The 27,334-nt window shown below is 45.0% G+C and overlaps 1 protein-coding gene across 7 annotated transcripts in view; it reads right to left on the reverse strand.

The window, feature by feature from the left end:
• Positions 1 to 398: 398 nt before the first annotated feature.
• Positions 399 to 27,334, reverse strand: part of LOC137591173 (histone deacetylase 4-like) — a 44,069-nt gene continuing 17,133 nt past the window's right edge. For 5 of the 7 annotated variants that reach the window (XM_068308990.1, XM_068308989.1, XM_068308994.1 and 2 more), the window contains 24 exons: positions 25,260 to 25,594; positions 22,321 to 22,471; positions 21,159 to 21,282; positions 19,485 to 19,603; positions 12,243 to 12,371; positions 12,035 to 12,144; positions 11,386 to 11,520; positions 11,110 to 11,302; positions 9,820 to 10,046; positions 7,643 to 7,849; positions 7,120 to 7,315; positions 6,694 to 6,827; positions 6,492 to 6,594; positions 6,265 to 6,311; positions 6,038 to 6,145; positions 5,896 to 5,951; positions 5,532 to 5,619; positions 5,321 to 5,440; positions 5,149 to 5,246; positions 4,942 to 5,060; positions 4,627 to 4,760; positions 4,447 to 4,531; positions 4,219 to 4,363; positions 399 to 3,969 (listed from right to left, as the gene is read on the reverse strand). In XM_068308990.1, the coding sequence (XP_068165091.1) occupies positions 3,930 to 3,969; positions 4,219 to 4,363; positions 4,447 to 4,531; positions 4,627 to 4,760; positions 4,942 to 5,060; positions 5,149 to 5,246; positions 5,321 to 5,440; positions 5,532 to 5,619; positions 5,896 to 5,951; positions 6,038 to 6,145; positions 6,265 to 6,311; positions 6,492 to 6,594; positions 6,694 to 6,827; positions 7,120 to 7,315; positions 7,643 to 7,849; positions 9,820 to 10,046; positions 11,110 to 11,302; positions 11,386 to 11,520; positions 12,035 to 12,144; positions 12,243 to 12,371; positions 19,485 to 19,603; positions 21,159 to 21,282; positions 22,321 to 22,471; positions 25,260 to 25,594 (3,203 nt within the window). In that variant the 3' untranslated portion in view covers positions 399 to 3,929. Of the gene's footprint in view, positions 3,970 to 4,218; positions 4,364 to 4,446; positions 4,532 to 4,626; positions 4,761 to 4,849; positions 5,061 to 5,148; positions 5,247 to 5,320; positions 5,441 to 5,531; positions 5,620 to 5,895; positions 5,952 to 6,037; positions 6,146 to 6,264; positions 6,312 to 6,491; positions 6,595 to 6,693; positions 6,828 to 7,119; positions 7,316 to 7,642; positions 7,850 to 9,819; positions 10,047 to 11,109; positions 11,303 to 11,385; positions 11,521 to 12,034; positions 12,145 to 12,242; positions 12,372 to 19,484; positions 19,604 to 21,158; positions 21,283 to 22,320; positions 22,472 to 25,259; positions 25,595 to 26,089; positions 26,152 to 27,334 lie in introns of those variants that run through there. The other 2 variants (XM_068308991.1, XM_068308995.1) reach the window with 2 other exon arrangements.

The following is a 27,334-nucleotide window of genomic DNA, read 5'->3' on the forward strand; positions in this document are numbered from 1 at the left end:
GAAGCATCCAGTCTTTCTCAACACATTTCTGGAATTTGACAACAACCACTGTGAACTCATTGTTTACACATTGATTGTGCTAACATGGACTTTGAGTGTTTGTTTCACTGATGTGATAAACTCACATGCCCCAAGTGAGGGAAAACGATGTGACTTTACATCATTGGTTCGATTATCTGAATTTTTGCCATCGTGTCGAGCGTTACGGACGTCTTCACAACAGATAAAGGAGCCTCTGTTTACAGTAAGTGTCTCTGCTGAATTATTTTGTACAGAAATCCAGTTATTGACCTGAAAAACATTCTCCAGTCCTCACCTTTTGGGTTCAAATGTTATTTCATGTACAATCTCCTGAAAACAATGAGAGAGAGAAAAAGAAACACAACAACTTCTTGCATTTTTCAGAAATATATTTTATAGATGATGTCAGAGATGAAATGTCCAAAGCGTAGGTCCCAAAGAAAGAATTTTCATCAATAGAGACAAACAACAAACAAAAAATAACTTTTTTTATCCATTTACATGTAAACCAAGAATTGCTCTTGAGCCACAGTGGTTTATATATCTATACAGCCGGAGGAAAAGTGATTCATCTCCCTTTGTAGGTCGGGTTTAAAGACAAATTATATCATTTATCAGAAAAATGCTTTTAATTAACACAAAAAGCTACTTTTACTGGTTCTTACAGTCCTTAAAACGATTCCAAGCCACCATATAAGAGACTTATTTCATCTACAGGGTCCCAAAGGTTTTCTGTTCAAGCCAAAACTCAAATAAAATTAAAGGTTATATTTTGCAAATAAACACAATTTACAACTGGAGTTGAATCATTTTGCTTCCCACTACATACATATATGTGTAGAACTGGCCGAGGTGGGTGTGACAATCAAAACCGTGATCCGTCAATTCTCCTCCATCCTTGTGCTCGTTCGTAGATCAACTGAAAGAGGAACATTCTTTGGAGAGTCCGGTTAAGGTGTGAATATATCAGGTTTGGCAGAGCGTTTTTCTCCTTAGCACAGTCCATACATGTCGTTAAGTGCGGAATCATGTTAAAATCACTTATTGGAAACGATACTCAATAAGAACAATATCAAACGTTTCTCAGTGGAGTCATCTGGACAAAGTCTTTTGAATTGTTTGCACACCACAGAGGAAGAAACCCATCCTGCCTGGTGGACTTTAGAGTTGCCGTGGGAGGTTGAATCTTTTTTTTTTCTTAAGTCCTCCAGTGTTCTTCTTCTATTGTGCAAATACATTGTTGATACACAGACAAGCAGGCATGCGGACTCACAAACCATGCAAAGAGATAAAGTTGGCGCGAGCAGACGCGGAAAACAAAATACAGTATGTAGTTTCTTCCAAAAAAAAAAAAAAAAAGTAAAAAATAAAACTAATATTCACTTGGAAAAAAAAAAAAAAGCCAAATTACACAAGTAACAAGTGGAATGTTTGACTAGGCATGAAAAATAGAAACTTAAGCTCAAAATTTACAAGTTAATAAAAGGATATCAACTTAAAGTGAACACGATCGTCGCTTTTAATCAGGGTGTTTAACAAAGTTGACAAATGAGGGTTAATCTAGATGCATTTTATTTGAGCCATCCGATCGGTAGCAGGAGGAGGGGAGGAGGAGGCACTGATGTTAATCAAATATGTGCAACACAGGCTCAGAAAGAGATTTTTGTTTAAGAATATCAGCTGATGAGCGCTAATTTGAACGCTTCCACGTGTCTCCGATCCCTCTTCCCACCCGGTTTAGCTCAGCTGGCTACATTAAATGGCCTCCAAACCTCTTTTTTTTTTTGGATGTGTTGTCACAGTCGTAAGGTTAAGTGCATATCGCTCATGCACGAAAGGAAAAAGCGCATCAATTAGGCAACAGAGTGATTAGACATTGGTGTTCTCAGAAAGTCAATTCAGTGCCATGTAATGATTTCACTTGAGAGCAAAACAGTGCAGTCGATGACGAGTTAAATACGCTGCTTTTTTTTTTCTCTTTTCTTTAAAAGCACATGGAGTAATATCATACACCATACTGTTTGTCGCTCACAATATCATAGCTGTCATTAGTTAGAGTACATCTATAAATTTTCCATATACAAATCTCCTATAAACAGTCAATGTTATAAATACACAATTGATGAAAATGTGGAAATGGCTGAAAGAGAGCCGTCGAAAGAAAGAAAGAAAGAAAGAAAGAAAGTCTTGCTCCATATTTTTGATAAATACGAGAAAAAAAAAGTTTAAACAATGACAAGAGTACTAAGTGTGTGAATGGCAGCCCTATAACTATCCAGAAAACGGATAAGAACACAAAACTATGCATGAAAAAAAAAAAAAGTTAGAAAAATAATCTTATACAATAAAAAATAAAAAGTGGACACGCTGACCAGAAAAACACATTTTTCCCCCCGATATCGTAAAATCGACAACTGGATGTGGAAAATCATACATGTAGATACAAACGGGCCGGCGCTCGATTTTACTCGCCTCTCAAAATATATTCAATTCAATATACACGGCTAACGTTAGCTCACGCTAGCAAAACCAAGGTAGCTGCTAACCAAACCGGCGATGCGTGGGAGGCCGATCGGCGCACGTGAAGGGTTAAATCAGTAAACATTGATCTGAGTATCGAAGGCCTTTCCAGAAAGGACTGACACAAGGAGTGTTGTCGACTAGCCAGCTAAAGTGGAGTGAAACTACTACTGTAAATGCAAACTCATGCTTTGGCTTTTCTTTCTTGGCTTTCTCTTGAATAACATTCAAAAAATCTGGCGAATAACCTCTGACCTCTCTGCTCGAACGCATGCTCCGCGTGTTTTAAAAGCCCTGGCTTCAGTTAAAGGGAAGCTACATCAACGGCTAAAACCTTAATTAGAGAGTTCAAAAGTCTGATTCCGTCTCCATGTTTGCGGTTTTGTGTTTTATTTTTTCTACTGAAGCTGGCAACTACCTTTAGAAAGCGTCGTCTTTTTACAGAAAAATAGATCCATCCAAAAGTAAAGGAACTCTTCGAGAGAGAGAGAGAGAGGCTGTGACCGACGTAAATGTTTGTCTCCGTCACGTTCCAAGTAAACATGCTGAAAGATTGTTTTCTTTATTTTTATTATTCTCGCCCTTACCACCCTCCCCACCCAAAAAAAGGACTGGAAATGCTTTCTCCCCTTCTTGCCGATTCCTCAGCGAGAAACATCTTTTGGCTTAAGGCAATCTTTTCCTGAACGATCCTAAAATCCAGCCTCACCAAAGGCACTCCTCTCGCTCGCTCGTCCAACCTTCCTCCGACGTCAGGTGGCTCCAAGCGGGGGCGACGGTCTCCTCGACAAAAGGCCGACTCAAACTTCGGCCAAGCGAAGTCCACAGTGAACGCATCTCGTGAAATAGTTTTCTGATGTTCTTGTTCTGTCCGGGGAAAAATAGTTGAGAAAAGAGAAAAGAGTTTCCCGCGCCGTTTGACGGCGGGGAGCGTCTGCTGTCCCTGGCGTCCAGAAGGCAGCTGGGTAAAGCACCGTATGTTTCTGCACCTCGAGACCTGATCTCACCCCAAACTCCAAATACACTCGCCCGTTGCCACGGTTACTCGATTAGCCGCTGCCGGCTAACGGGCTAACGTAGGGGTGCCAAGACTGACAGCAAAAAATCAGAGTCTCTGAGCGAGCGTTGCCGAGCAACGCCGGTGTGTTTTAATTAACTTTTCCAATTCAGTCCTCCGTCTCCTGATTGGCTCCCTACTGATGAGGCAGAGCCCGCCCCCTCTCCCCCCCCCCGTTTATGGCCGAGGGGCCGCCAATCAAGGTGACTGACGTGGTGAGTGGGGTCAAGGGGACTAAATGAAGGGATCGGTCGAGACTCTTCGCAGCTCAAAGAGGCCTTCTCCGGAGAGGTCAAAGGTCACACAGTCGTCATTTCCCCCCCCCCCTCCGTTACAGTGGCTCCTCCTCCTCCATAGGCTCCTCCTCCGGCCTGGTGGAGAAAAACACCCACATGCATGCATTTTTAGGGTTCTGATTTATTAAAGAACAGCCCCCCTTGATGTAAATACAAGTAAAAAGCCTCAAAAACACCGAATTGACAACTTTGAAATAAAACAATGGTCTAGAAGGACAATATTTCTCGCAATATTTCTACTAGTTTTAAGTCGTGGCGGCAGGAGACGGTAATACTGGTTCCGCACCGTCCCCATGGCTTCAGAGGCGGGGTTGGACCTTTTACCTTTGATCCATGGCGTTGGTGTTCGCCACAGATAGAGACGCCATGGCGCTGACGGCTTCGGCCTCCTCCGAGTCTCCTCTCTTGGCCTCCAGAAGGGAGAGTCCCAACCGCGGCGAGTAGCGGTGCACCGAGCGCCAGTATTTACCTGATGAAGAGGACACAGATAGGTTATTGATTTTTTTCCATTTTAACTCTTTAGGTGACGCGTCTAAATCTGGGCCGACTCACTGTGGGTTTCTAAAACCTTCTCCAGCGAGCGAACGGCGTTGGCGTTGGGCCTCTGCTCCAGGACGGCCTTCGGGAGCGGATCAAGCTGCGAACGCCACAAAAGGAAAAAAACATCAATGCAACTAAGGAAAAGGCTCCACTTCCTGTCCGTGCTCATGGGATTAGCTTTTTTTTTTTAACCTCCTGTCCCAGCAGAGCAGCCACGCAGGCCTCAGATGCATCGCAGATGGCGGTGAGGTCGTGACCCCCCTCCAGAGCCAGCACCACCCGGCCCCCAGCGAGGGTCATCAGCTGCTTGGTCAGATAGCCAAAACCTGAGGAAAAGGGGTTTAAATAAACCTGGATTTAAAGGGGAAATCTGCTGATTTTAAATTTCAAACATCAAATATTTTCTACAACACACCATCGACCGCTGAACCGCTTGTCAGAACGACCGTTGGTTTATCCTCCTGGGGCACGAGATAAGAAACACACTCCTCATAATCTCGTACTCACACTTGGACGTCAGGTTGTAGCCCCCCAGAGGCGGGGGGTGTCCCTCCACGGCGTCGAAGCCAGACGAGACCAGAACGATGTCCGGAGCGAACTCGTTGGCGATGGGCATCACCACTGACCTGGAGGTCAGAGGGCGAGAGGGCGGAGCTTAGAGATGATCCAGGGCGGCAAACTTACAGGTGATGCTGGATCATCTTTGTCTGGTACCTGAAGGCAGCCAGGTACTCCACGTCCCCAATGGGGGGGTCGAGACCCCCGGTGAGGGCGACGTTGACATTGAATCCGACTCCAGGTCCGCTTCCCACCTGGGGAGACAATCATGTGACTCCCGTTTCTACGGAAACAAATATTCTCCTTTTAACATGTTGAATTTATCAACCTCATCCGGTGCTCCGCTTCCAGGAAAGAAGTTGCCGTCGTCATAGCGATGGATCGACAGATACATGACGTTGGGGTCGTCGTAGAAAGCTTGTTGAGTCCCGTTGCCATGGTGAACATCCTGCAGTTGGAGACAAGTTAGAACCACATCGTTTCTATCTATCACTACACGCATAATTTGTTGTGGGATGCGGTTGCCCCCGGACACCGACCCAGTCCACGATGAGGATCTTGTTGATGTTGAGTCGCTGCTGCAGCAGTTTGGCCGCGATGGCCACGGAGTTGAAGTAGCAGAAACCCCTAAAAGAGCAGCAAAAAGAGAGATGGTGGGGGTTGAGTTGGCACTGTTGAACCTCCCTGTCGTCCCTATTTATGTGTTTTTTATAGTTCATTTTAAACATGCTGTCTGGAGGATAATACGGCAGTTTGGAATCAGCTGGTAGTATAATCACACTTCTGTGCAAATAAATCCACTGACTTATGCAATTTCTACTCTGAGCATCCAGTTCCAGCTCTGGGATTTGTGTTTGTGTGGTTTGAGTGTCTCAAACAGAGTGGCGACGGCTGTGGCCTTACATGGGAGTGCTTTCCTCTGCGTGGTGTCCTGGGGGGCGGACCACGGCGAAGCCGTTCTGCAGGAGCGACAGGAATGACAAATTATGACGCCTCCGGTTTGTTCCTGGAGCTTCAAACCCCAGACGAATGCGAACACACTCACCTTCAGCTCTTGAGTGGCCACTTTGAACACCAGCTCCACCACCGAGCCCACGGCCAGGCGGGCAGCGCTGGAGGAGTGGACCTCGTTCCAAATGGTGTCGCTGTCCACCTGCGACCAGAAAACAAGCGTTAAAGTTAGAAACACAAGAACGAACTAAAGAGATTCATGACAACATCACCCGAGAGCTGTTCGTGGATGAGATTTTATCTTAAATATGAGTCACTTACCCCGACGCCTCCACATGGTAGCCGAACAAACATCGGAGTGATTGAACCTGGTGACCAGGAAGTAAACTTTAACACGCGTTCGTATCATCAGGTGAGTCCAGTATTTTCTGCACTATAAGGTGTACCTTCAATGAATGGCCTATTGCAAAACGTTTTTTCGGAGGCGTTTAGGTGTGCTTTATAGTGCAGAAAATACTGTAATACTCATGCTGTGTGTGTGAGCTTACAATCAAGTTTCTGTCGGAGAGGGTTGGTTCCGTACAGCAGGACGTGGGCTTCGGAATGAACCATCTGCAGCTCCTCCAGCGTGGCCTTCCTCCCACGGATGCACTAAAAAAGCAGACGCAGACATACACACACACACACACACACACACTCTCAGATACAGTTGACGCCTCGGCGTCTGTCGCTCCGGAGCGGAACACACACCTCGCACTGCGCCCTGAGGCCCGTCTCCTGCAGCCGGGACCAGATGCTCTGGATCCGTCCGGCGTGCTCCGGGTGGCTGTTGGTGTTTCCACACATGCACTGGTGCTTCTGCATCAAGGAGTCGTACACCAGGCCTAAAGGACGCAGGGAGGAAGCATCACGAGCGCTTAAAATAATCGGCAGCTGGATGTCATCATTTTTCTTCTGTTTTTTTGTGAGACTGAGAGTTTTTTGGACAAAACAAGTCCTTGAAAAACATTTTTGGATGGAGATGCACGAATAAGGAAGGAATTCAAAGTTAAAAACCTTCCTTAGCGACTCCTAGAGGCAGACCAGAGTCAGGATAAACAGCCGATAAATACATTAGAGCAACAACAGAAGACAAACTCAAAAATGTTTGCTGAGACGACGGCGGCGCCACCGAACCTGTGGTGAAGCGAGGTTTGGCGGGAGGATCGCTGGCGGGGACGCTGATGGGGAAGGAGGAGGCTGACGCCGGGGACGACTGGGCCCTGGAGAGGGGGCGATGTCCCGGGAAGGAGATGGACAGGCCGGCCGCCTCCATGGAGGCCTGGTAGTTCCTCAGCTGATGGATCCTCTGCTGCTCCAACAGCAGGGCCTGCTGCTCGGGGAGAAAACGCAGGGAAGGATGAATCTTACCGTTGCCATGGTGACTCAACATTTCAACGTTTTTTCTACACGTGCAAGTGCAACTTATGGCCAAAAGGTGGCAGCCGGAACAAACGATCCGCCTTCAATTTGGCTTCAGACATTAATTAAAGAAGACAAAGAGCAGCATTTCCATCGTCTCACATAAATCTGAATCAGTGCTGGTTGAGTTTTCACCTCTCAAGGACTCCCCCCCCCGGTTATCCCCACCATATATTAGTGCCAAGTGAAGCCGAATCGATCCCCATTGATTCCCTCTGCCTGTGTTTTCTCGCTCTACCTGTCTGAAGAGCAGCTCCTGCTCCGCCTGCCGGTGCTGCTGCAGCGCCTCCTCCTGCAGCTCCTGCGGGTCGGGCGGCTCCTGCTTGATGGTGACCCCCAGCGGCAGGCCCCCCCCATCCTGGTGCTCCCTCAACTCCTCCTCTGTCTCCTCCGGGTGGCTCTGGTGCTGACGGCCCACGGGGGAGTCGCTGGTTTTGGCCATCATCTGAAGGAAAAAAAAAAGGTTTTTAAATTTCACAATGAAACAGCAGGACGTGACGAATCTTTCCCCCCCCCGACGTGCGAGGCGCTCGCCTCTCAATCACATCCCTGTTGGATCAGCCCGTTTTTTTTCAGGGGAGCTTAATTTGAAATGATGACTCAGCCAGAACGTCGTCTCGCTCGTTTCAAACCTCTCCGTTTTTAAGTGAATGTGAGCGGCCGGCTCCTCCGAGGCAAAACGCGAGACATTCCGCGCTCCCCGCCGTGCCGCTTTTCATCGACTCGTTGTGGGGGCCCTGCTGCTCACAGAGTAGTGACTCAGATGTTTGTTCATTCACTTTTCAATAGCAGGAACCATTCAAAAGTGTCATTCAAGGTTGCAGACGACTCGCCTCCATCGTGAGTGTCGGAGAGCAAGATGATTGCTGGAAGCTTTAGGTGTGTGTGTGTTTCCCAGGAAGTGTCTGGAGCCCCTGACACACACACACACACACACACACACACACACACACGATTGACGTCAGAGCATTCACCCGCTCACCTTCCCCTCCTCCTCTACTGTTATTGTCTTGTCCTTCATATCTATAATGAACCTCCATCCCGCTCCATTTTTTTAGCACGTCCTTAACTCCCCACTCCCTCAACACCACCCCCTGCCACATTGCTCCACTTTCCCGGAAACTTCCTCTTTATCCAGCATGAATCAGAGACGTGGTTAAAACTCACACTAACGGCAAAGTAAAAGTTCAAATTCCCAAAAAAGAAAGAAAAACAGAATTTTCAGAATATTTGCTCCAAATAATCATCTCATCAATCGATTGAAGTAATCTGAGCTTCTTCACATTTATGGCCAAAAATTCTTACATTTTTTTTGGACTTATGGTAAACTCCTTATTTAATCTGAAATTGCAAGAAAACATGACAAACGTAGAGATTTTAAATGACAAAGAAAAACCTGAAGACGTGACAACTAAAAGTCACACGTCAGACAAATCAGAGACGCGTCATAGTTCCATCCGGTATCAGTGCATCACAAGTTCTTTATCTCGTCTGAACTTCATGTCAGATTTTGTCACGAACACGATTCCCCATTTCCAAACTTTACTCTTGAGCTAACCAGCGTTGAGCCGTTGAGCGTCATTCAAAACGCGAGAGAGAGAGGCGTTCATCTAAATCATCTAAATTATAAACGCATTCTGCAAAACAACGATCTGAAACCGGAGAATGTGTTTCGGCTTTCCTTGTTAAATGCATAAATAATGAATGACGTGAATTCACACACACTCATCACGTTATAGCGGCGCGAACATGACGCAGCTCTTTGCGAACTCGCGTTCTGATTAATTCGACAAAATCAAGTCATGTTCAAAGAGGGGACTTTTTTTATTTCAATCCTGATTGCGGCTGCTTCGCCCTGCCAGAGGCGGCGTCTAAATGTTTGTGTGAAAAGCCACCGCTGGAGAGCTTTGAAACACATGGAGGGAGGAAGAGCAGCAGCAGGAGGAGGAGGAGGAGGAGGAGGAGGAGGAGAGGAAATCCCTTGTTTCATCCACCCACCTCTCCTCCACTCTGCTCCAATAGGTAAAACCGTCCAGAGCGACGGCTGCTCGCTTCCTCCGTGACCAAATAAGGCAGAAGCTTCCTCTCTGTTGCCATGGCGGCGACGGATAGTTACCCGCGCAAACTGTGTAAACTGTCTCACCACAGTGAGGGATGCAAACATTTGCACACATATGTGCTCGCATGTACGTGCTGCTGCCGCCTACTCTCAAAAGAAAATACAACAGAGAGAGAAAAGGGCAGAAAAAAAAATCAAGGACTTCACGCACACCCAGAGCTAACGTGTGATTGGCTGCGTTACCGCCTACACAAACAAACTCCACTCCCGCTCCTGTTCCGGCCCACGCAGGCTCACGGTCCTCAGTGATTATCGGTGTATTTGAATGTGAGGTCAGATCTGGGGGGGGGTCAAACCTTGTTGAGGTGGAGCTGCTGCTGCTGGAATTGCTGCTTGTGCTTCTCCAGGAACTGCTGGTGCTGCTGCTGGACCACCAGCTGCTGCAGGGCCAGGGCCTGGGCGTGGGCCTGGGCGGCGCTGCCCTGGGGCAGCGGGGCCGACTGGGTGCGCCCCAGGGGCCGGTGCTGCCGCTGCAGCTTGGCCATGGACGCCGCCGCCGACGGCATGGACAGGCCGCTGACGCCTGAAAAAGGAGAGCGGACAAATGTCAGAGCTAATGCTAACGCTAAAGACGTGATAACTGGAGGTAAAGAAGAAGGATCATTAGGCCCCGTTGCACCGATGGACCGAAAACGAACTGGTTTTTGAAGTAACTTCAAAAGAAGGTTTTGTAATAACTAACTAACTGGGTTTTAAACTAAATAGTTTCTGAACTAACTGACTAACTCACCTATTAAGTTTGAAACAAATTAGGTTCAAAACGAAGTTTTTTTATAAACTAGTTTTGAATTATTATTTAACAGAAGCATTATTTTTTGCTTTTTAAATTATTTTAATTAAAAAAAATTAAACATTGCATTTATATTTATGTTATTATTTAATTATTACTTATTTTTATTGTTTATGTTTATACTGTTTACATTTACACTGTATGTTTTACACCTATCCTGCTTTGTGTGCTTTCAATTCCCCCTTGGGGACTAATAAAGTTTTTGGAATTTGAATTTGGATTACTCATCAGATCTATTTGAGATTCAAATAAAAGCGACTGCCATACTGCGATTCCTCTATAGTGACAATGTAAGGAGAGAAAAGTGAGCGTCGCAGTCAAAAAAAAAAATACTCGCTAGCCTGATCATTGTGAAAATAGTATTATTTACACACGCATGCAGAGAGGGTTTATCGAGTTTAATCCGGTTCCATCCTTTTATTCCCCCTCTCCTCTCTTGTGGCCTGTGTGGGCGTCAAAACGTCCTTGTCTGTATGTTTGCAGTGCATGGGCATACGTGGTTATGTGCGTCACGACCCATTCAGCGCCTTGTTTCAAATTTTTAAAAAAAATGTTGGTCAATGAATGAGCGGATGGGAAAGGGGCGCACAATGCCACCGTGTCACCCTGACACATATGAAAAGAGCTCATTAGTCGGAGCAAATGAATGGACGTCTGTCTCTTCACCACATGGGGAAGTTTTTTTCTTTTTTTCAGCATCCGCAGAGGCTTTAAACGTAACAATCTGTCCAATCGGAGCCCCCGTTGCTTCTATATTGGCTCCTTATTGTTACTAAACCTCCGTTAGTGCCTCTACCTGTCACCAGGGGGCTCTGCGCCGGACTCTGCTCCATCAGCACCATGTGTTGAAGGAGAGGACTGTGGGAGCCGTGCCCGCCTGATCCGGCTCCGGCCTCGGCCAGGTAAGGGGTCAGGTGGCCGCCGGACAGGAAGGGCGGGCTGAGGGACAGCGCCGGTTGGAGGCCGCCTTCCTGTGGGGTCGATGTCACCTGGGAAAAAACAAAAAGGTAGAGAGTGAAGTAAACCGACGTGAAGCGGGTCTGGAAGCGCTTCCCTCGGTTTCCCTCCTCACGTTGGAAGCAGCGGTGGCCGTGGCGGTGGCGGGCAGCCCCAGGGTGATGTTGGGCAAGGACGGCGACGTGTAGAGAGACAGCTGGTTAACGGAGCCCCGCTCGGTGCCGCTGCACATCCTCTGGGCCAGAGACGTCTGAGGAAGGACATTTAAGTGATTTATCTGTGTTTGCATCGTAGAAAAACGCCGCACATGTGAACGCATTCGAGCCCTAATGGCGATGTGAGATTGTCGCCGCCACAAGCCTCCTCCACGCCGCCTGAGTGCCCCTAATGGCCGCCGCAAATAGCAACTCTTGCAAACGCCTCGGTCATCCTCCTCCTCTGCAGACATCTCCTTCTCATCTGAACAGCCCACACTTGTACACGCTGTAGGCTGCTAATTTTACAAGATAGCGAGCATCCTGATAAAACCAGCAAAGATAGAAAATTTAGTTCAGATTGAAACGAGATTCAACCCTGAACTGTTTGACTTTCAAACGTGATACTTCATTTCTCTCAGGTGAGTTTATCTATAACCCAACGTTGAAAAAAGCTCTAAATCCTCTCACAATTAGAGGTTACAGAAGTGAAATGTACAAAAAACCCTCTGACAGTTATGCTAACATCAAATCAAGCAGTACTTGGCTGTGTGTTGGTGTGTGTGTTACCTCCATGTTGTTGGCGACTGACACCGTGATGCCGTTCTCGTTGGGGATGTTGTTGGAACTATTATTCGGGGAGCTGGGGCCTGAACCGGGGGCGCTGCTGCACGCAGAATCTGATTCACAAACGTAAGAAATCACAGCAGCTCAGAGTCAAACGTCCCAAACACCCCCCCCCCCCGGAAGCTTCTGTACGCGTCGGCGCCTCCTTCACCTGCCATGTCGAGCGAGCGCTTCTTGGCGGTGGTGATGGGGCTGTCCCGGCGGCGCAGGAGCGGACTGCTCCTCCGCTCGCTCACCTTCTGCTTCAGCCGGGAGCGCAGCTTTAGGTTGGGCTCCGAGGCTGAGAGGAAGACAAGGAGACAGACGGAGGAAGATTCAGGAATGAATCCTGACTGGTGATCATCTCCACTAAAGCTACACTTAGCCTTACGTAACGATGCAGGGGGGTCAAACTTATTTTAACAGAGGGCCACATCAGCATCATGGCTGTCCTCAAAGGGCCAGATGTAACTAATAAATGTAACTAAAATTAACTCATTGTAATGTGATATAAGTTTAACTATTCCTTTACGTTACATAACTATGAATTGATTACTTATTCAAGTTACAAACATTACAGTTACACGGAAAAATATGTTTGTTTGTTTCTCTTGTTTAAACCCACAGAAGTCCATCAATCAAAGATCAAACTATCAATAAAGAAAGAAAAATAACATCAAACACAAGTTAGGACGTTAACTTTGTTCAAAACGTTTTTATCAAAGTTAAAATGGGCTGAATTACTGCATTGTGGGAAATGTAGTTTTGATCAAAACACACTTTTAACCTATTTATTTCAGGGCTTTGAATCGGTTCATGGAACGAAAACGAAAACCGGAAACTTTTGGTATTTTGGCAGGAACAAAAACAAAACCAAAAATTTTATATTTTTTAAAGTTCCGGAACAGAATCGGAACAGAAAATAATTGTAAACCGGTTAATACCGGGGGTTTTTTCGTTCTTGAAAAAAAAATTTGACCTCATGTTTCACTTCCTGTCTTTCACTGGACGCGGGATGAGAGCGGAGAGAAGTAGCGGTGATCAGCAGCAGTTAAGAAAAGGGAGGTCTCCCAGTCACAATTTAATCAGAACAGGTAAACACTGCAGTATGTCAATCTTGTAAAATGTAAAATGTATGATTTAGACATGAACTCATTGGCTGCAGTCATTTTCAGAGCAGTGTGTCCCCATACTGCCAGCACTTTGTAGCAATATTGAGCTATGGGAGAAGAACAATGAAGATCTGTTGTTCAGCAATAAATGACATGGTGGAAGTTATTCTTGTCTGATTTCATGTAGTGTCTAAGTAGGAGGCATAAGCCTTAACTACAGTGATACAACTGTCATAAAGCAGAGGTGTGGTGCTGTGGTACTGTTTACTGTAGGGTAGGGGCATATCTATAATTATAGTCTATAGTATATAAACTAATTGCCTTAGTTGCCAATTTAAAAGTCCTTAAGTTACCGTATTTTGCGCACCATTCGGCTCATTGTACAAAGAGGCGCAGTTTAAATAACGGACATTATTCGGTGCATGGTTGCTAACGGAAGCAAAAAAGTGATTGTGGTTGAACTGTGTTGTACTAGATAGATAGATAGATAGATAGATAGATAGATAGATAGATAGATAGATAGATAGATAGATAGATAGATAGATAGATAGATAGATAGATAGATAGATAGATAGATAGATAGATAGATAGATAGATAGATAGATAGATAGATAGATAGATAGATAGATAGATAGATAGATAGATAGATAGATAGATAGATAGATAGATACTTTAATGATCCCAAGGGAAATTCAGGTTAGATAAGACAAGGACAAACGATAAAAAAAGAAGACATACAACGGAGCACATGACAACCTGCAGCTAGCTCGCGCATGCGCAGTTCATAAGCTACGTATTTAAATTTTAAAAAAATACACGGACATTATTTTTTAACTATGTTTTTATTTCTTTATTTTTTGATAAATCTGTGCTAAATCCTTTGAAGTCCTCATCTTCGGTCTGCATTGAATATCTCGGTAATGTCACTATCGCTGACCATCACGTTTCTTGGTGTCTGTCCGGTAATGATGCGAAACATTGGACAAAAGTCGAAGCAGACACGTTAGTCCAGGCATTCGTAATTCACGCACATATTGTGGGCGTGTAACTCGGCACTGCCTCCAGTCCTGGTAAATGTGTGTTTCCCGTCACTCCCACGGTGCACTCAGCTTAACTTTAAAAGTTTACACCAATGTCCATTGATTGGAGTTCTTTCGTTAATCCTCCAGGATGATCTCAAGCTCCGAATTCAGCCGCTTGACGTGGTTTTTGACAGAAGCGGTGGTGTGGGCGTGCATGGAGTCACAGATCAAGAGAGATGGCGAAGCGTGAAAATAGCCCCCTGGTCTCTTTACGTGAACCGGAACAACCGGAACTGATAACCTGGAGTTTATATGTTGCGTCAAAAGCATGTCTCTTCGCTGACGTCATTTTCGGGGGTCTTTAGCCAAACAAATGTGGTTGACAGCATACCTGCGGTACAGTACCGGCATATACCCTACACCAGTACCTACTGGAGGTGTGCCGGATGTAGCCTCGCGTCACGTTCTCTAATTGGTCACTCGCTGCCGGCGTATGTAGTGACGTAATAGGTCCTATGTCGGTGGACAATGGCCGATCTGCCGGATTGCTGACTAAAGTCACACAAAAACATTTTTACAAATTTTGGAACTCAGTGTACACATAAGACACTTAATGTTTAAAGGCGCAGCGTTGATTTTTGAGAAATTTTAAGGCTTCTAAGATGCATAAGTGCGTCTTATGGTGCGCAAAAAACGGCACATACATATTTATATTTACAAGGAACGTTATTAACCGGTTCAGGAACTTTATTTTTTTGTTCTAACTGGTTCAGAAACGTCAGTTTATGAGTGGAACTCGAAACCGGAAATGTTATAAATCCAATTCTGTTCGGAACAAACCGATGGGCAAAAAATTCTGGTTCAAAGCCCTGATTTATTTGTAGACACTCTGACCTTTAATGCGGGCCACATAAAATGAAGTGGCGGGCCACATTTGGCCCCCCGGGCCTTGGGTTTGACACATGTGGTGTAAGGCACCGCTGCTATTGTAACCGGGGTTGTCTCCGTTTCATGTTGCAGCTTGAGCGAGGTGTGCTGCATTGTTTGTTTGTGAATCAATACCTCAGAATTCACGAGTTTGTTGTTTGGCTGATTTAACCGCGACATTTAAAATCATAAGGAAACGACTTTGTAAAGGGTTGGAAAGCTACACGAGCGACGGATCCACAACGATCTACAACAGAACACAGCTGTTATTAAACCTGTTCAGGAGAAAAACTGTAAAAATCCATCCTCCTTTTGTAAAAGCGCCAAATTCTGCTGCTAAAAACCAATTAGCTCCAATTTGGGAGACGCGTCTGATCACCTTGAGTCCTTTTCGGTCTTTTGTGTGCACTGTCACAGACTTGTGAACAGAAACAGAGACGTGAATGGCGTGCCACCTTGGCTCCTGTCACGAAGGCTAACGCTCTGTTTACTCGGCCCTGCCAATCAACCACCTCCAATCATTCCATTGTTCATTATCCAATTTTTAATCATCAAACAAGGACTGAAGCAAACCTGCTCTAGCGGCTAAAGGCTGATTATGACATAACCAGATTAATCTGTTACTTTAAACAGAGTACAGATCAGTTTTGGTTGTGGAAAAACCCCCCGGGGAGGAAACTTTCATCAAAAATATAACTCATTCCACAGGTAAAAATAAACATGTGATAAAGAGAGAAGTGTGAACTCGGAAGCGTGAAAGCACGGTTGCACAAAGTGGGAGGGAAAACTCCGTCCAGATGGAGTCCAAACAGCTGAATGTTGGCGCTACAAATCAGGACTTTTGAGATCCGTCACTCAAAAGAGCTGAGGATGGATTTATTCTGCAAGATAAAATTGCAAACTGCAAATAAAAGTACTTTTCTATAGAAAACCACGTTAGATTTGCAGTACTTAGAGGACATGTAAAAATCAAACCACTCCCTACCTCACTTACGCTAAAACTAATCCATCAATATCCTCTGATGTTTCCTGTGATTGAAGAGTTTTTTGGAGGTCCGGATCCCAGGCAGGACGGCTCCTGCCGACCCATTCGTCTTTTGAATGTGGACATTACATTACGAGCCAAGATGCTCGGCACCCAACTGGAAAAAATGATCCCAATTGATCTGATCTCTGTTGGCTCCGGTGCTCGGCCCCCACGGCATCTGGAGGTTCATTTTTCTCCAGATGCAGAGTTGAATCTGACTTTATCTTGGCTGTTCCTGGAAAGTTTGGTCTTGGTGACAATTTAATGGTTTAGGTCAAGCCAGGTCAGCCCTGGATTCTGTGCAGACCAGAGCCTTCAGATCATCCTATTTCGAAGACTGCTGCACCAATATGATTTGGTTTTTTCCTTCAGCCGTTGACAAAAGGACGCTTCAGTATCTGAAGTTTATTACATGGCTTTAAAAAAGAAGCTGCTAAACTGAATCATAATGAGGTTATGAGGTTCTATATGAGTATATGTAAACGTAAATGACCAGAATGATATTAAAAATCTGAATCTGGATCTGCAACACAAATCAATGGGTTGTTCCCCGGTCCATATCCTGAAAGATGATGCTTTGGGGAATAATGAGCCCATAGGATCACACATGACATCACTGCACAGATGGTACATTGTTGCCATTAAAAAGGGCCTCATAATAGAGGTCAGACAGCCACAGGTTTGGGTTGCATTCATGAGCAAGCTGCTCAGACTGTCGACAAATGCTGCATACTGTACGGCTGCTATTGTGTCCATGTGAAGAATGGGGCCGCCCCAGTTAGGCTCCAAAAACACATTTGTGTCATGAGTGAAAAGACAGGAAAAGCATGTCTTGGTCTGACACGATGAGCACACAGAGAGACATGGGAAACAACCCCTGGCAAACAAATCATCCTTTCGGTGCGTCTATTATTTATCAGCTGTTCACTGACCAGATAAACCACAGATTTGGGAACGATTAGGAATGCTGTTCGGAATCGGGGATGCTTTGGTTCCTCGGTTAATGAACACCTGCAGCATGTAAATTAGAAGATGGAATCCATCAGGACTGTAAGAAAATATTCTTATCTGGAAGGAAGATGAAGCTCAGACCACATCGTTGGTCCGAAGCAGACCTGAAGAGCCTCTATGTGGGAGACCTGATTGTCTTTGCAGGTTGAATCCTTTTCAGATGGCAGAATTCAGAGTAAATTTGTAAAACGCAGAGATGGGAGATGCACAAGAGAGGGCTGTTGTCTCCTTTGACCGTTGCCGGGAGCTGCGGGTGCCAGTCTTCTACTTTACGGCCAGGCGGTCATATAAAAGAGCCTCTAACCTCTCCCTCGCTGGCATTACCATAAGTAAACCCCGCAAAGCACGTCATCGCTGTGGGCAAATATCAGGGTGGCACATGTTCGCTCCTCTCTCCGAGGCCGAGTACAATCCTCAGCCTTATGGGCATCAACAGACGAGCTGACACTCCAGGGACGATCATTCGTCTTCCCGCCTTTTCCCCTTTTCTCTACCAGGCAAATTTTTGCGGTATCGTCGTGCTGTTTGTTGGATGCCAGCGTGCTCTTCGGTTCCCATCTTCTATTGCTCTGTTTTTAGAAAGAAACCCTCCCTTCCTCCAATCCCCCACCTCAGATGTTTTTCTTGACGAGAAAAAAAAAGTGTCATGAGGTCTTTTAAATGGTCACCGAAGCCGCCGGGAGCCTCCCCACACATCTTCCTCATTACTTCTGTTCTTTCTCTACATCCACCATTTCTCCTCTTCGTCTTCTTCCTCGTCTTCTTCACTCCGGGGGAGGAATGTGCCCGGGTGGGCCAGTGTCAACTGTGGTCTCTCTGCTGTCGTAGTCAGAAGCCCCAGGGCTCAGACTCAACAGGGCCGGGCTGCAGCCGCCCGCCGCTGCACTAAGTGAATAATTGCCCCTGTAAGGGGACCGCCACGCTGCCGCACACACCGCTCACGCTTTGCACACACACACACACACACACATACACACACACACACACACAGCTATGCATGCACACACACCTGACAAAAACACATAGCAAACAGCTGGATTCACTCTGCGAAGGCTTCTTCACTCAGACGGAGTATAAGCCACAAAAAACTTTTTCCAGCCTTGCATTCTGCAGGGTTTTAGCAGGAGTAAGATTGTAATCCTTTTAAAATAGAACATGCTGCCCTCTGCAGTTGTAGAGTTACTGTTCTGGTGCACACTCGTGCATGTTTTCCATTACAAGATATGCAACATAAAATGACACTAACAGCAAAAGTAAAACTAATTTAGCACAAATTTATAATGAATTCTCAAAGCTAAAGGTTGAAATGTGTGGCTGTGTTTTTACTCGTAGAGCGTCTTCGATACAAGTTTGGCTTGGATTAGGTTTCAATCCTCTTAAAACCCCAAAACAACCTAAGATTTATGGCCTCATGCTCGACCATGAAAGGTTCAAAAAGTGTTTACTGTGCTTTTTAATATCTGAAAAAGGATGATAGGATGCTGGAAATAAGTCAAATGACAAGACACAAAGATGTAAATAAAGATTGTGCGCCACCGAACAACACCAAGGCAGAAGATCATAGCTTTAAACCCAAAGGCTTTCTGAGCATTTAAGATTAGAAACATGATGGTTTGAGTGTTTTGACATGGGAGATAAATGATAGGTTTATGTGTGGGTAAAGAAAACATAAATTACTGCAATCAAAGGTACCCGACAAGTTGAAACAATAAAGGTCCAACAATAGAGCCCTGGGGAACGCCAGAATAATTGTTAGTCCAATAACGGAGATGCTCCCAATGCTGAAACAAGATCTATCAGGACCGACTATTTTTACTTTCCAATTATGACATAAATTAAATGCAGCAGAAAAGCCAAGCAACTGAAAACTAAAGCGACAAGCATCAATGTTCTGCTGTATGATCACAAATGATCTGAAACAAGATCAAATCTGAATTGAGCTACTTATATACTCCCGAATAAGAAACTACAGGGAAATTTTGAGATATGTTTCTCATTATTATCAGAGCTAATGTCAACATCACGCAAAAAAACATCACATTTGAGGCCCAGAAAACATTGAATACTAATTAGGTCCTAAAGTAAGAAAATAATAAGAAAATCGATGCTTCAACACCACAATGGTCAAATATGTTGAGATTAATGGTGTAAAGCTCATATGTTATAAATTTTGCCTGGGTTGATTTGGCATTGCAACCATTGAGTGTGTGAGCTGCTGGTGTGTGCGTTAGTGATGCTTAATCCTCACTGAAAACGATCTAGTCTGGTTTTAGCTCTGCCGCATGTCAGCGTGCGAACATGTCTGAGTTGCGTACCGGTCTTTCGCAGAGGGAAGTCGTCCCGGGGGTTGTAGACGCCCAGCACCGGTTGGTTGTAGGTGGACACGCCGGTCTGCGGAGGGGAGCTCTGGTCTAGAGAAGTGTGCTGAGTTTTGCTAGGAAACAAGAACACAACGTTAAAGACGCTGTTTAAGATGAAAATCACACCAAATGATGACAAACGGCGAATACTCGAGGTACACAAAGGGACAAAATCAACAACTTGATGGCTGTCAAAGATCCATTTTGATTAACCCATCATGCAAATCCCTTGGAAAGTCGGGCAGACATTCACCGCCATCTGTTCGCTGCGAGAGAATAAGGGGGTGTTAGTAGGCAAATTTAAGCCGAGCTGGCGTCAGACCAAATGTGTGTTCCTGACCGAAGAGGATGTACGCGCTCATCTCTTCCAAAATTGATGGGGGAGGCGATGAGTTTCAAAGTTTACAGAGAGAGAGAAATAGAAACGGAGCAACGGATCCAGGAGAAAGTTTTTCATTAGGTCACAAATATAAATATCAACGGTTTGTATTTGGTTGTGTTTGTATTTTCTAGCATTAAATTAAATAATATTTGAAGTCGGCAGCAGTGAGATGCAAGATTTCTAGATTCTAAAAGTTATTTTTTGATATAAAGTGCATAAAATTAGACGATGCTGCATGATTTTTATTGAAATAATGACAGTGCCTCCATTTCTTTTTCACAAAGCAGACACTTCCTTTTTAAATTATTTTTATTTTGGAGCAACAGGTTTAAAGTTATTATAAAATTAATATACAATTTATCATTAAATAATAATTTGAATAAATAAAATTTTTTTGTTTTATTGCATAACAACAAAGTTTTAAAATCACCTCATCATATATGGAAACATTTGTGATAATAATCCTACAATAAATATATTCAGTGTGATGGCATCTATTGGAATCTAATACTCTTTTTTTATATCATCACGTTTAAACACATATTGTGGACATTAATAACAGTAGAAGTCCTTCTTTTCTCCACAAATTTGACTGGGGTGCTCATTTGCATATTAAATTGATTTGCATAACCTCGTTTCCAGTCATGCAAAGTTTGCACAGTTACTGTCGGAGAAAAAGGAATCGTGACAGAGAGGAAACAGTGAATACACCTGCAAAGGACTCTGGAGGTGATATAATAAATATTCAAGGCCGAACCTTCATCAGGTTAGCTTATCGTCACGTGTTCTTGTGTGAAGGTGTCTGTGTGTGTTTATGTGTGTGTGTGTGTGTGTGTGTGTGTGTGTGTGTGTGTGTTCTCATCCTTGTTTTATAACAGATCCGTCACTCAGTCAGTCTCACGCCGCCTGGCAGGTGAGGAAGCTCAGTGACAGTTTAAGACACGACCCGATGCATAATTCAGCTGCTGTCACAGAGGAAATTAGGATCCGAACATATAACGATCTGCAATTACCTTCAAGTAATAGTCCACTGCACACGTTGCAATAAATCGGAATTTTAAAAATATTCAAATTGTTCCCGGCGCTCAAACTGACTGGAGGAATGGTGACGAAGGTGAGGGAGGTGAAGAGAAAAGAAACGCCATTAAGACTTTATTTTACTGCATAATAAGTTTAAAACCGAGAAGCACGTCTGGATCGACTTTTATCTCTGTTTCTGGTGCATCCAAAGAATAACGGCTCCTCACCGGTACCAGTATGGAGCGTCATTCGTGGGCCCTCCTTGGTTGAGACTCCGCTGAGCCAGCGCCTTCTTCTTGTTCAGGACGAACTCCTGGAGACGCATCTTCACCTCGGTGCTGGCGACGGCGCCTAAACACGCAGAAATGATGAAGAAATGTTTTAAAAAAGAGTTACATTTTGCAGATTTAACCGTAGCTTTGCAGTTTGATACAAATAATTACGCAAATATGACCAGAATATTCAATTTGAAGATGATTTGAAATGAATATTTCTGTCTTCCAACCTTCACACAGCAGAAAAGGAAGTGATTAAATGATGCATTGATTTATCAATTCAAAGCACAAAGTATTTATAGACTATTTTTTTCAATAAAACAGATTTTTTTTCTTTATTTTGTAAAATTGCACTGTAGTGATCAAATAATACTAAATTTTAGTAGATCATTTTGGGATGCTGGTCATCCAAACCAGAGAAGGCGGATTCCTGAAACAGGAATGGGGGGCAAAAAGAAACGAAAACAATATTGACCACAAACCCCACACACGAGAGCAAACGCACCGACCCCCCACCCCCCTTGCTCGCACTCGACTCACACTGTCTCGATCTGTAACCACTTTCCATATAGAGTGCAAACTGCTCTCAAGGACTCCTGTCCACTTTCTTTCAATGAACTGTTGAGAGACATCCAGCAGGCAGCGGTAACAACTTGGCTTCACCCCCACCAAGGCCACCGGCTAATACAGCTCGTTTACCACAGTAAATACACCGGTCCTCCAAGTAAAATGGAAACGCGCAGATGTACAAAAACACAGATTCATGCAGAGAAACGCACTCTGTGAATACTCAACGGTCCTTTCAGCCCGAGCGCACGAGGATGAAGAGTTCTTTATTGTGATCGAGTGTCAGATTATGGATGTTTATCACTTTTAGCGTGAAAATATATGCGCCGAATTCTGATTGGCTTCTTCCAAAGGTAAACAATGCATCCATTCTATCCGAGTTCATCCACCAAATGGATTTGCTGTGACAGGATTTTTTTGTTTTGAGAAAATCGGATTAAATCTCAACTGTAAATGTTAATTTGTGTTATTTTTCTACTTTAGGAAACTGGTTTGACCTGTCGCTTAGCTCCTCTTCGCTAGTGACGCTCATCCTACTCCGACTTACTCTCTTGTCCTCTCTCCTTGTTCTTCAGCAGCTGCAGCTTCTGTTCCCTCTGCTGCTTCTCCAGCTCCTGCTCCAGACGGTGGTTCTCCATCTTCCTTTGGTGCTCCAGCAGCTCCTGCTGATGCTTCAGGGCCAGAAGCTCCTGTTGCTGCTGCGGGGGGGGAGGGGGGGGACACCACCAGGATTCATGTCAACGAAATAAAAAGCACACCATCCGACGGTTTACCTCATGTTTGAGAGAGTGCGTGGAAGGTAATTGAGTGATAATAGTTGTAATTACGTGTTCCCAGCAGGGTTTACTAACACACCGAGTGATTCCCTTTTTTTTTTTTAAAGTTAGTGTTTCTACGTCGATTGAGTCTGCATAGGATGACATTCAAATTAATTAGTTCTAACAGATGTTAGAGGCAATTTAAGACAAACTCTTGGAAAATCTAAAAGAAAAAGCCTTTAAATAAAGTCAACACAAGTTGACCTACTCGCTTCCTTATCATGCCAAAAAAAGTAGGACATGTGCATTTTAAATGTCTGGAATGTGAATATTTGTCCTGCTCAGGGGTTTATACGGAAGTGTTTGAAGTTTTGTCCTGTCATCAAAAGGTCAAAACTAGACGCCAGGCTGTGCTTCCGCTCCTCTTCGTCCCTGTGAAGTGTCCTTGAACGAGACCAAGAACTCACTGTGGATAAGAGTATCAATCAAACGCCACAAACGCACGCTGAAGACAGCTTTCACCACCTTCGTTTTGCCGGTCCTTCTACCCGAGGCACCAAATCAAGTGTCCCAATTACTCTTTAATGCGTCAGTAATACGCGATGAAGAGCTGCTGTCTGTGCTCACGCTCAGCCAGCTCCATAATCACCTCTCTGTGACGTGCCAAGGAGTCAACACTCCTCTTCCCCCCTTATCGTCAAGCCCAACAGCAATATTTGATCAGTTTACTGTAACTGCAGGTAATCAAGTTCTGATGAGCTAAATCGACGCTCTGCAGCCGGGACGTGCTCTTCAGTTTACCGCCAGGGCAAATAAAAAGTCCGAGACGAGTGTTTGAATAAATTAGTGGCTAAAGGTGAGGCAAAGGTCAGAAAAGGAGCCGGCTGATTGGCCCTCGTCCAGCCCGGAGCCTCCATTCGTTTTTCTTCTAATCAACATTGGCGATAGGGATTGAGTGGGTGGGAAGGCTCAAAGTAACCTCCCCACCCACATGCACACACACCCCAAACCCTTGTGGCTCCACAGACCAGAGATGTGCACACACACTTTCCCTTATTTTTTTTTTTTTTAAACCGACAGCTCTGAGCGCCACTGTCGTCCGCCTGCAGGAACGAACGAAAGCGCCGCTGCCTCCAACGCGGATGCAAACTGGGCTTATGCGCCTGTGTGTTTGCTGACATTTGAGAGGATGTGTATGTTTTAATGTCTGTGTGTGTGTGTGTGTGTGTGTGTGTGTGTGTGTGTGTGTGTGTGTGTGTGTGTGTGTGTGTGTGTGTGTGTACTCAGGAGCCTGTGAATGGAGCTGATTGAGGCCGGGCCTCCCTGCTCAGGTTGTGCGTCACTAGGATCCACCTGAGTGGTCCTGTAGCCCCACCACAGGGGCTAGACAGAATGGAGCAGTACCACCAGAAAACACGGGGGGCAGTGTAGCCATAACTCAATCCCAACTTGAAAAATGTCTACCAACAAGACAAAGATTTCTTCTAAAAAAAAAAAAAAAATCCGGACACACACAGAGATGTATTTAACAATCTCACACACAACCGCCAAAAACGCTGCTGCCTCCGCTTTTGGCTCTTTTTCTATTCATCTTCTTTCATCAACACCATCGGGCAACTTTTGACTCTTAACTGCCCTCTTGTGGACGTTCCATTGCCAATGTCAGGAATGAATAGAAGTACGTGGGTAGCTGAGCGATTTATTTCTGCAGGCAGAGTGAGGATAAGGTGCGACCGGACCCCCTGCCGTCTCACAAATTTGCAGACATGTTCAGTTGATTTTCAAAGGGAGAAAACGACGACAATTATGGAGACAAGATGAAATCGAAGAAGATCGGATGCAGGGGAAGATGGAAAAAAGACAGGAAAAGAAGAAGAAGGAATAAAGAAAAACTGTTCAGACAGACGTGAGGAAACAAAGATGGAATAAACAGTAAAAGACAAAAAAGAGAGGAGATGAAAGAACAAAACAGGAAGAGAAGTAAAGGACAGACATGCAGGAGGAAGGAAAGACTTTCCTTCACACATTTCCTGAATCTCTTTTAATGCTTCCTGTCCCTGAAGTTGAAACTAATGAAGCCAAAGTGTCTCCTAGTTTTTTTGGCTCCGTCTTTAAACCGAATGGAGATTTAAAAATGACAGACTCGCTGTCTGTTGATGAGTTTCGCGTCTTAATGAAGAAAACTGTGGCAGACTGGATGAAGAGCTGCTTCTGCTGCTTCTATAGTTAAAAATAGGGCCTGGGTTATAACTCTGCCTGAATCTCTGTGTCTTGGGGTTATTAAACCAAAAGTTAGCCTGATTATTTCAAGCAGGTTTGATTGTACTTGTTATTTAGATAACATACCCGACATCGGTGGAGCTCTATAACCGCAGGGTGATGTGAGTGAACTGAGAAAGGAAAAAACGGTTTAAAAACAGAGTTTAAAACCAACTCTCCATCGTTCAGAAGCTGAAATGGACGCATTTTAAGCTCCTGACAAAAAAAAGATTTTGTTTCACCCGGAGTGTTTGAGGAAAGAAACACAATATGGAGAACAAAATGTTTCACAATGGTTCAACCAGTCTGGCAACTCAAATAGCAGAAAGAGACAAAGATACCTCTGAACAGGAATTGCATCAGACTCTGAGAAATAAGAATTTGAGAGGGGAACTGAGGTGAGCTCAGTTTTGAAAATCGTGGCCCATAGAGAAGCGGTTTCCGATATAAAGAGCGGTGAGTGATCTACCTTGATGTGCTCCTGCAGCTGGGCCTCATGCTGGCGGGACAGCTGCTCGTGTTGCCGCTGGAACTCTGCGATGAGGATCTGCCGCTGGATCTGCTGCTTCTGTTTCAGGGTCAGCAGCTCCTGCTGCAGCTGCTGCTCGCGCACTGAGGCCGCCACCACGCCGCCCCCGCCGGACTGGCCCGTCCCGCCCAGGGACGCCGGGCCGGTCGGCTGCCCACCGGGCGGAGAGTGCGTGGACACCTGCTGCTGCTGCTGTTGCTGGTGATGGTCCACGCGCAGGTCCATGGGGATGGCGGCCGGAGGCAGACGCAGGGGCAGCGCCGAGTTGATGTCCACTGCAGGGACGAGCAGACACAGAAACGCTCAGATGACGTTGATGACACAACGATCTCGCTCCTTGTCAGCTGATCATGGATAAAAGGTTGATGGAATCTCACCAGAACCACAAACAAGAGCAGGAAGTGGTGACTGTGTGACACGAAAGCCATTGTGATTTGGAGATTTTTAGCATAATTCTATTGTTTTTAGTGAACAGAGCGGAATCACTTGGATATTTTACAGAGAAAGAGACTTAAGCCTTCAATATCAATCAAAACTAATCCATCTGGACTCCCCATGTTAGTCAATTTTCCCATTGAGGACCACTTCAACGCGAGGAAGAGGAGGAGGAGGAGCTCACCCTGACATTTGACCTCCTTGTGATAGAAGAGATAACAGAAACTTCTCAAGAGAATCATAAAGCTTCATGCTGCAATTAGGAAAGCTGTAGCAATCAAACACACACACACACACACACACACACACACACACACACACACACACACACACACCTATGACTGATGATGCAGTTACACACCAAGCCCCGGCGACATCCGACAAAGATTGCATTGACCCGGCGAGGTGCAGACCTTGAGCCGGCGCAGCCACCCACAAATCATTGCACAGGAAGCCCTCCAATCACTCAGCTTCCTCCCATCAAATCTGAATAAATAAAGAGTTGATTAGCTGATTATTTGCCTACATGTTTGCAGACTTTGCCTGAAACATTGCGTTAATAAAGAGGCAAACACTTAATAGCACGGATTCCCGCACCACAGGAGGAAAAGCTGTGTAGACTTAGCGTTAGCTGGTGGCTAATTTACATTTGAAGCATGTATATCTAAAACCTGCAGAGATTATTCACGCTTATTGTTAGGAAGTGACAAGAAGGCTCAATCTAAACGTCAAATATCTTTAAAATGACCAACCAGCAGCCACTCAGGTACGATATGACAAATGAACACGAGGGATTGGATGCATCGCTTTAAAAAAAACCATACAGCCCTAAAGCAGTCGCAGAATATCCCTTAAATGGATCCGAGAGAGTCTGAACATCATCTTCAGTGCAGACAAACAAGCTTAACTTCACATTAAAGTCATAAAGGGACTTTACGAACTTCCTCTTTTGTGCTTTAATGCAGCAGCAGAAGCACACACACACATACACACACATACCCCTGGCTATTGTCAGCCACAGGAGAGCAGAGCAACAACACGAAACGGATCCTTAAGGACCGGTGTCACGTGAGGGGAGACAACAGCGTTCAAGTCTATTTGTTTCCAGGACATGAGGTTTGACATTTTCCAGTCAGATGATGTCAGTCAGAAGACCCCTTCTTCTCTCCTCCGCCGCCATTCAATCCCTTCCAAGAAAAGGAGCTCCAAGGAAACGGAGCTGCAAAGAAACGGAGCTTTGCGAATTTCCCAACTTTTTCAGGGAGAAGAGAAACGTGTGAATAAATAACAAGCAGCGTGACGTCAAAGTTGATTTTGCATCTTTTCTTTTTTGCACATGCACAGGCAAATAAAAAGCAAAAAAAACAGATGACCAGTCGTCACAAGTCTTCTGCAGACAGTGACGTCTGTCACTTGATTAATTCAACGCAGCGATGCTCCTGGTTTTGGCTCTTTTTTTGATTCTTGTTCTGGAATCCGAAAAACACAGAAAACTCGTTGCATCCGGATCATGGATGAGTCACTTCTCATTTTTGAGCTCCGGGTGTCCCGATGAGGAGCAGCGTAATAAACCTCCAGCT

Source organism: Antennarius striatus, chromosome 24, assembly GCF_040054535.1.
Source record: "Antennarius striatus isolate MH-2024 chromosome 24, ASM4005453v1, whole genome shotgun sequence".
Lineage (NCBI taxonomy): Eukaryota > Metazoa > Chordata > Actinopteri > Lophiiformes > Antennariidae > Antennarius > Antennarius striatus.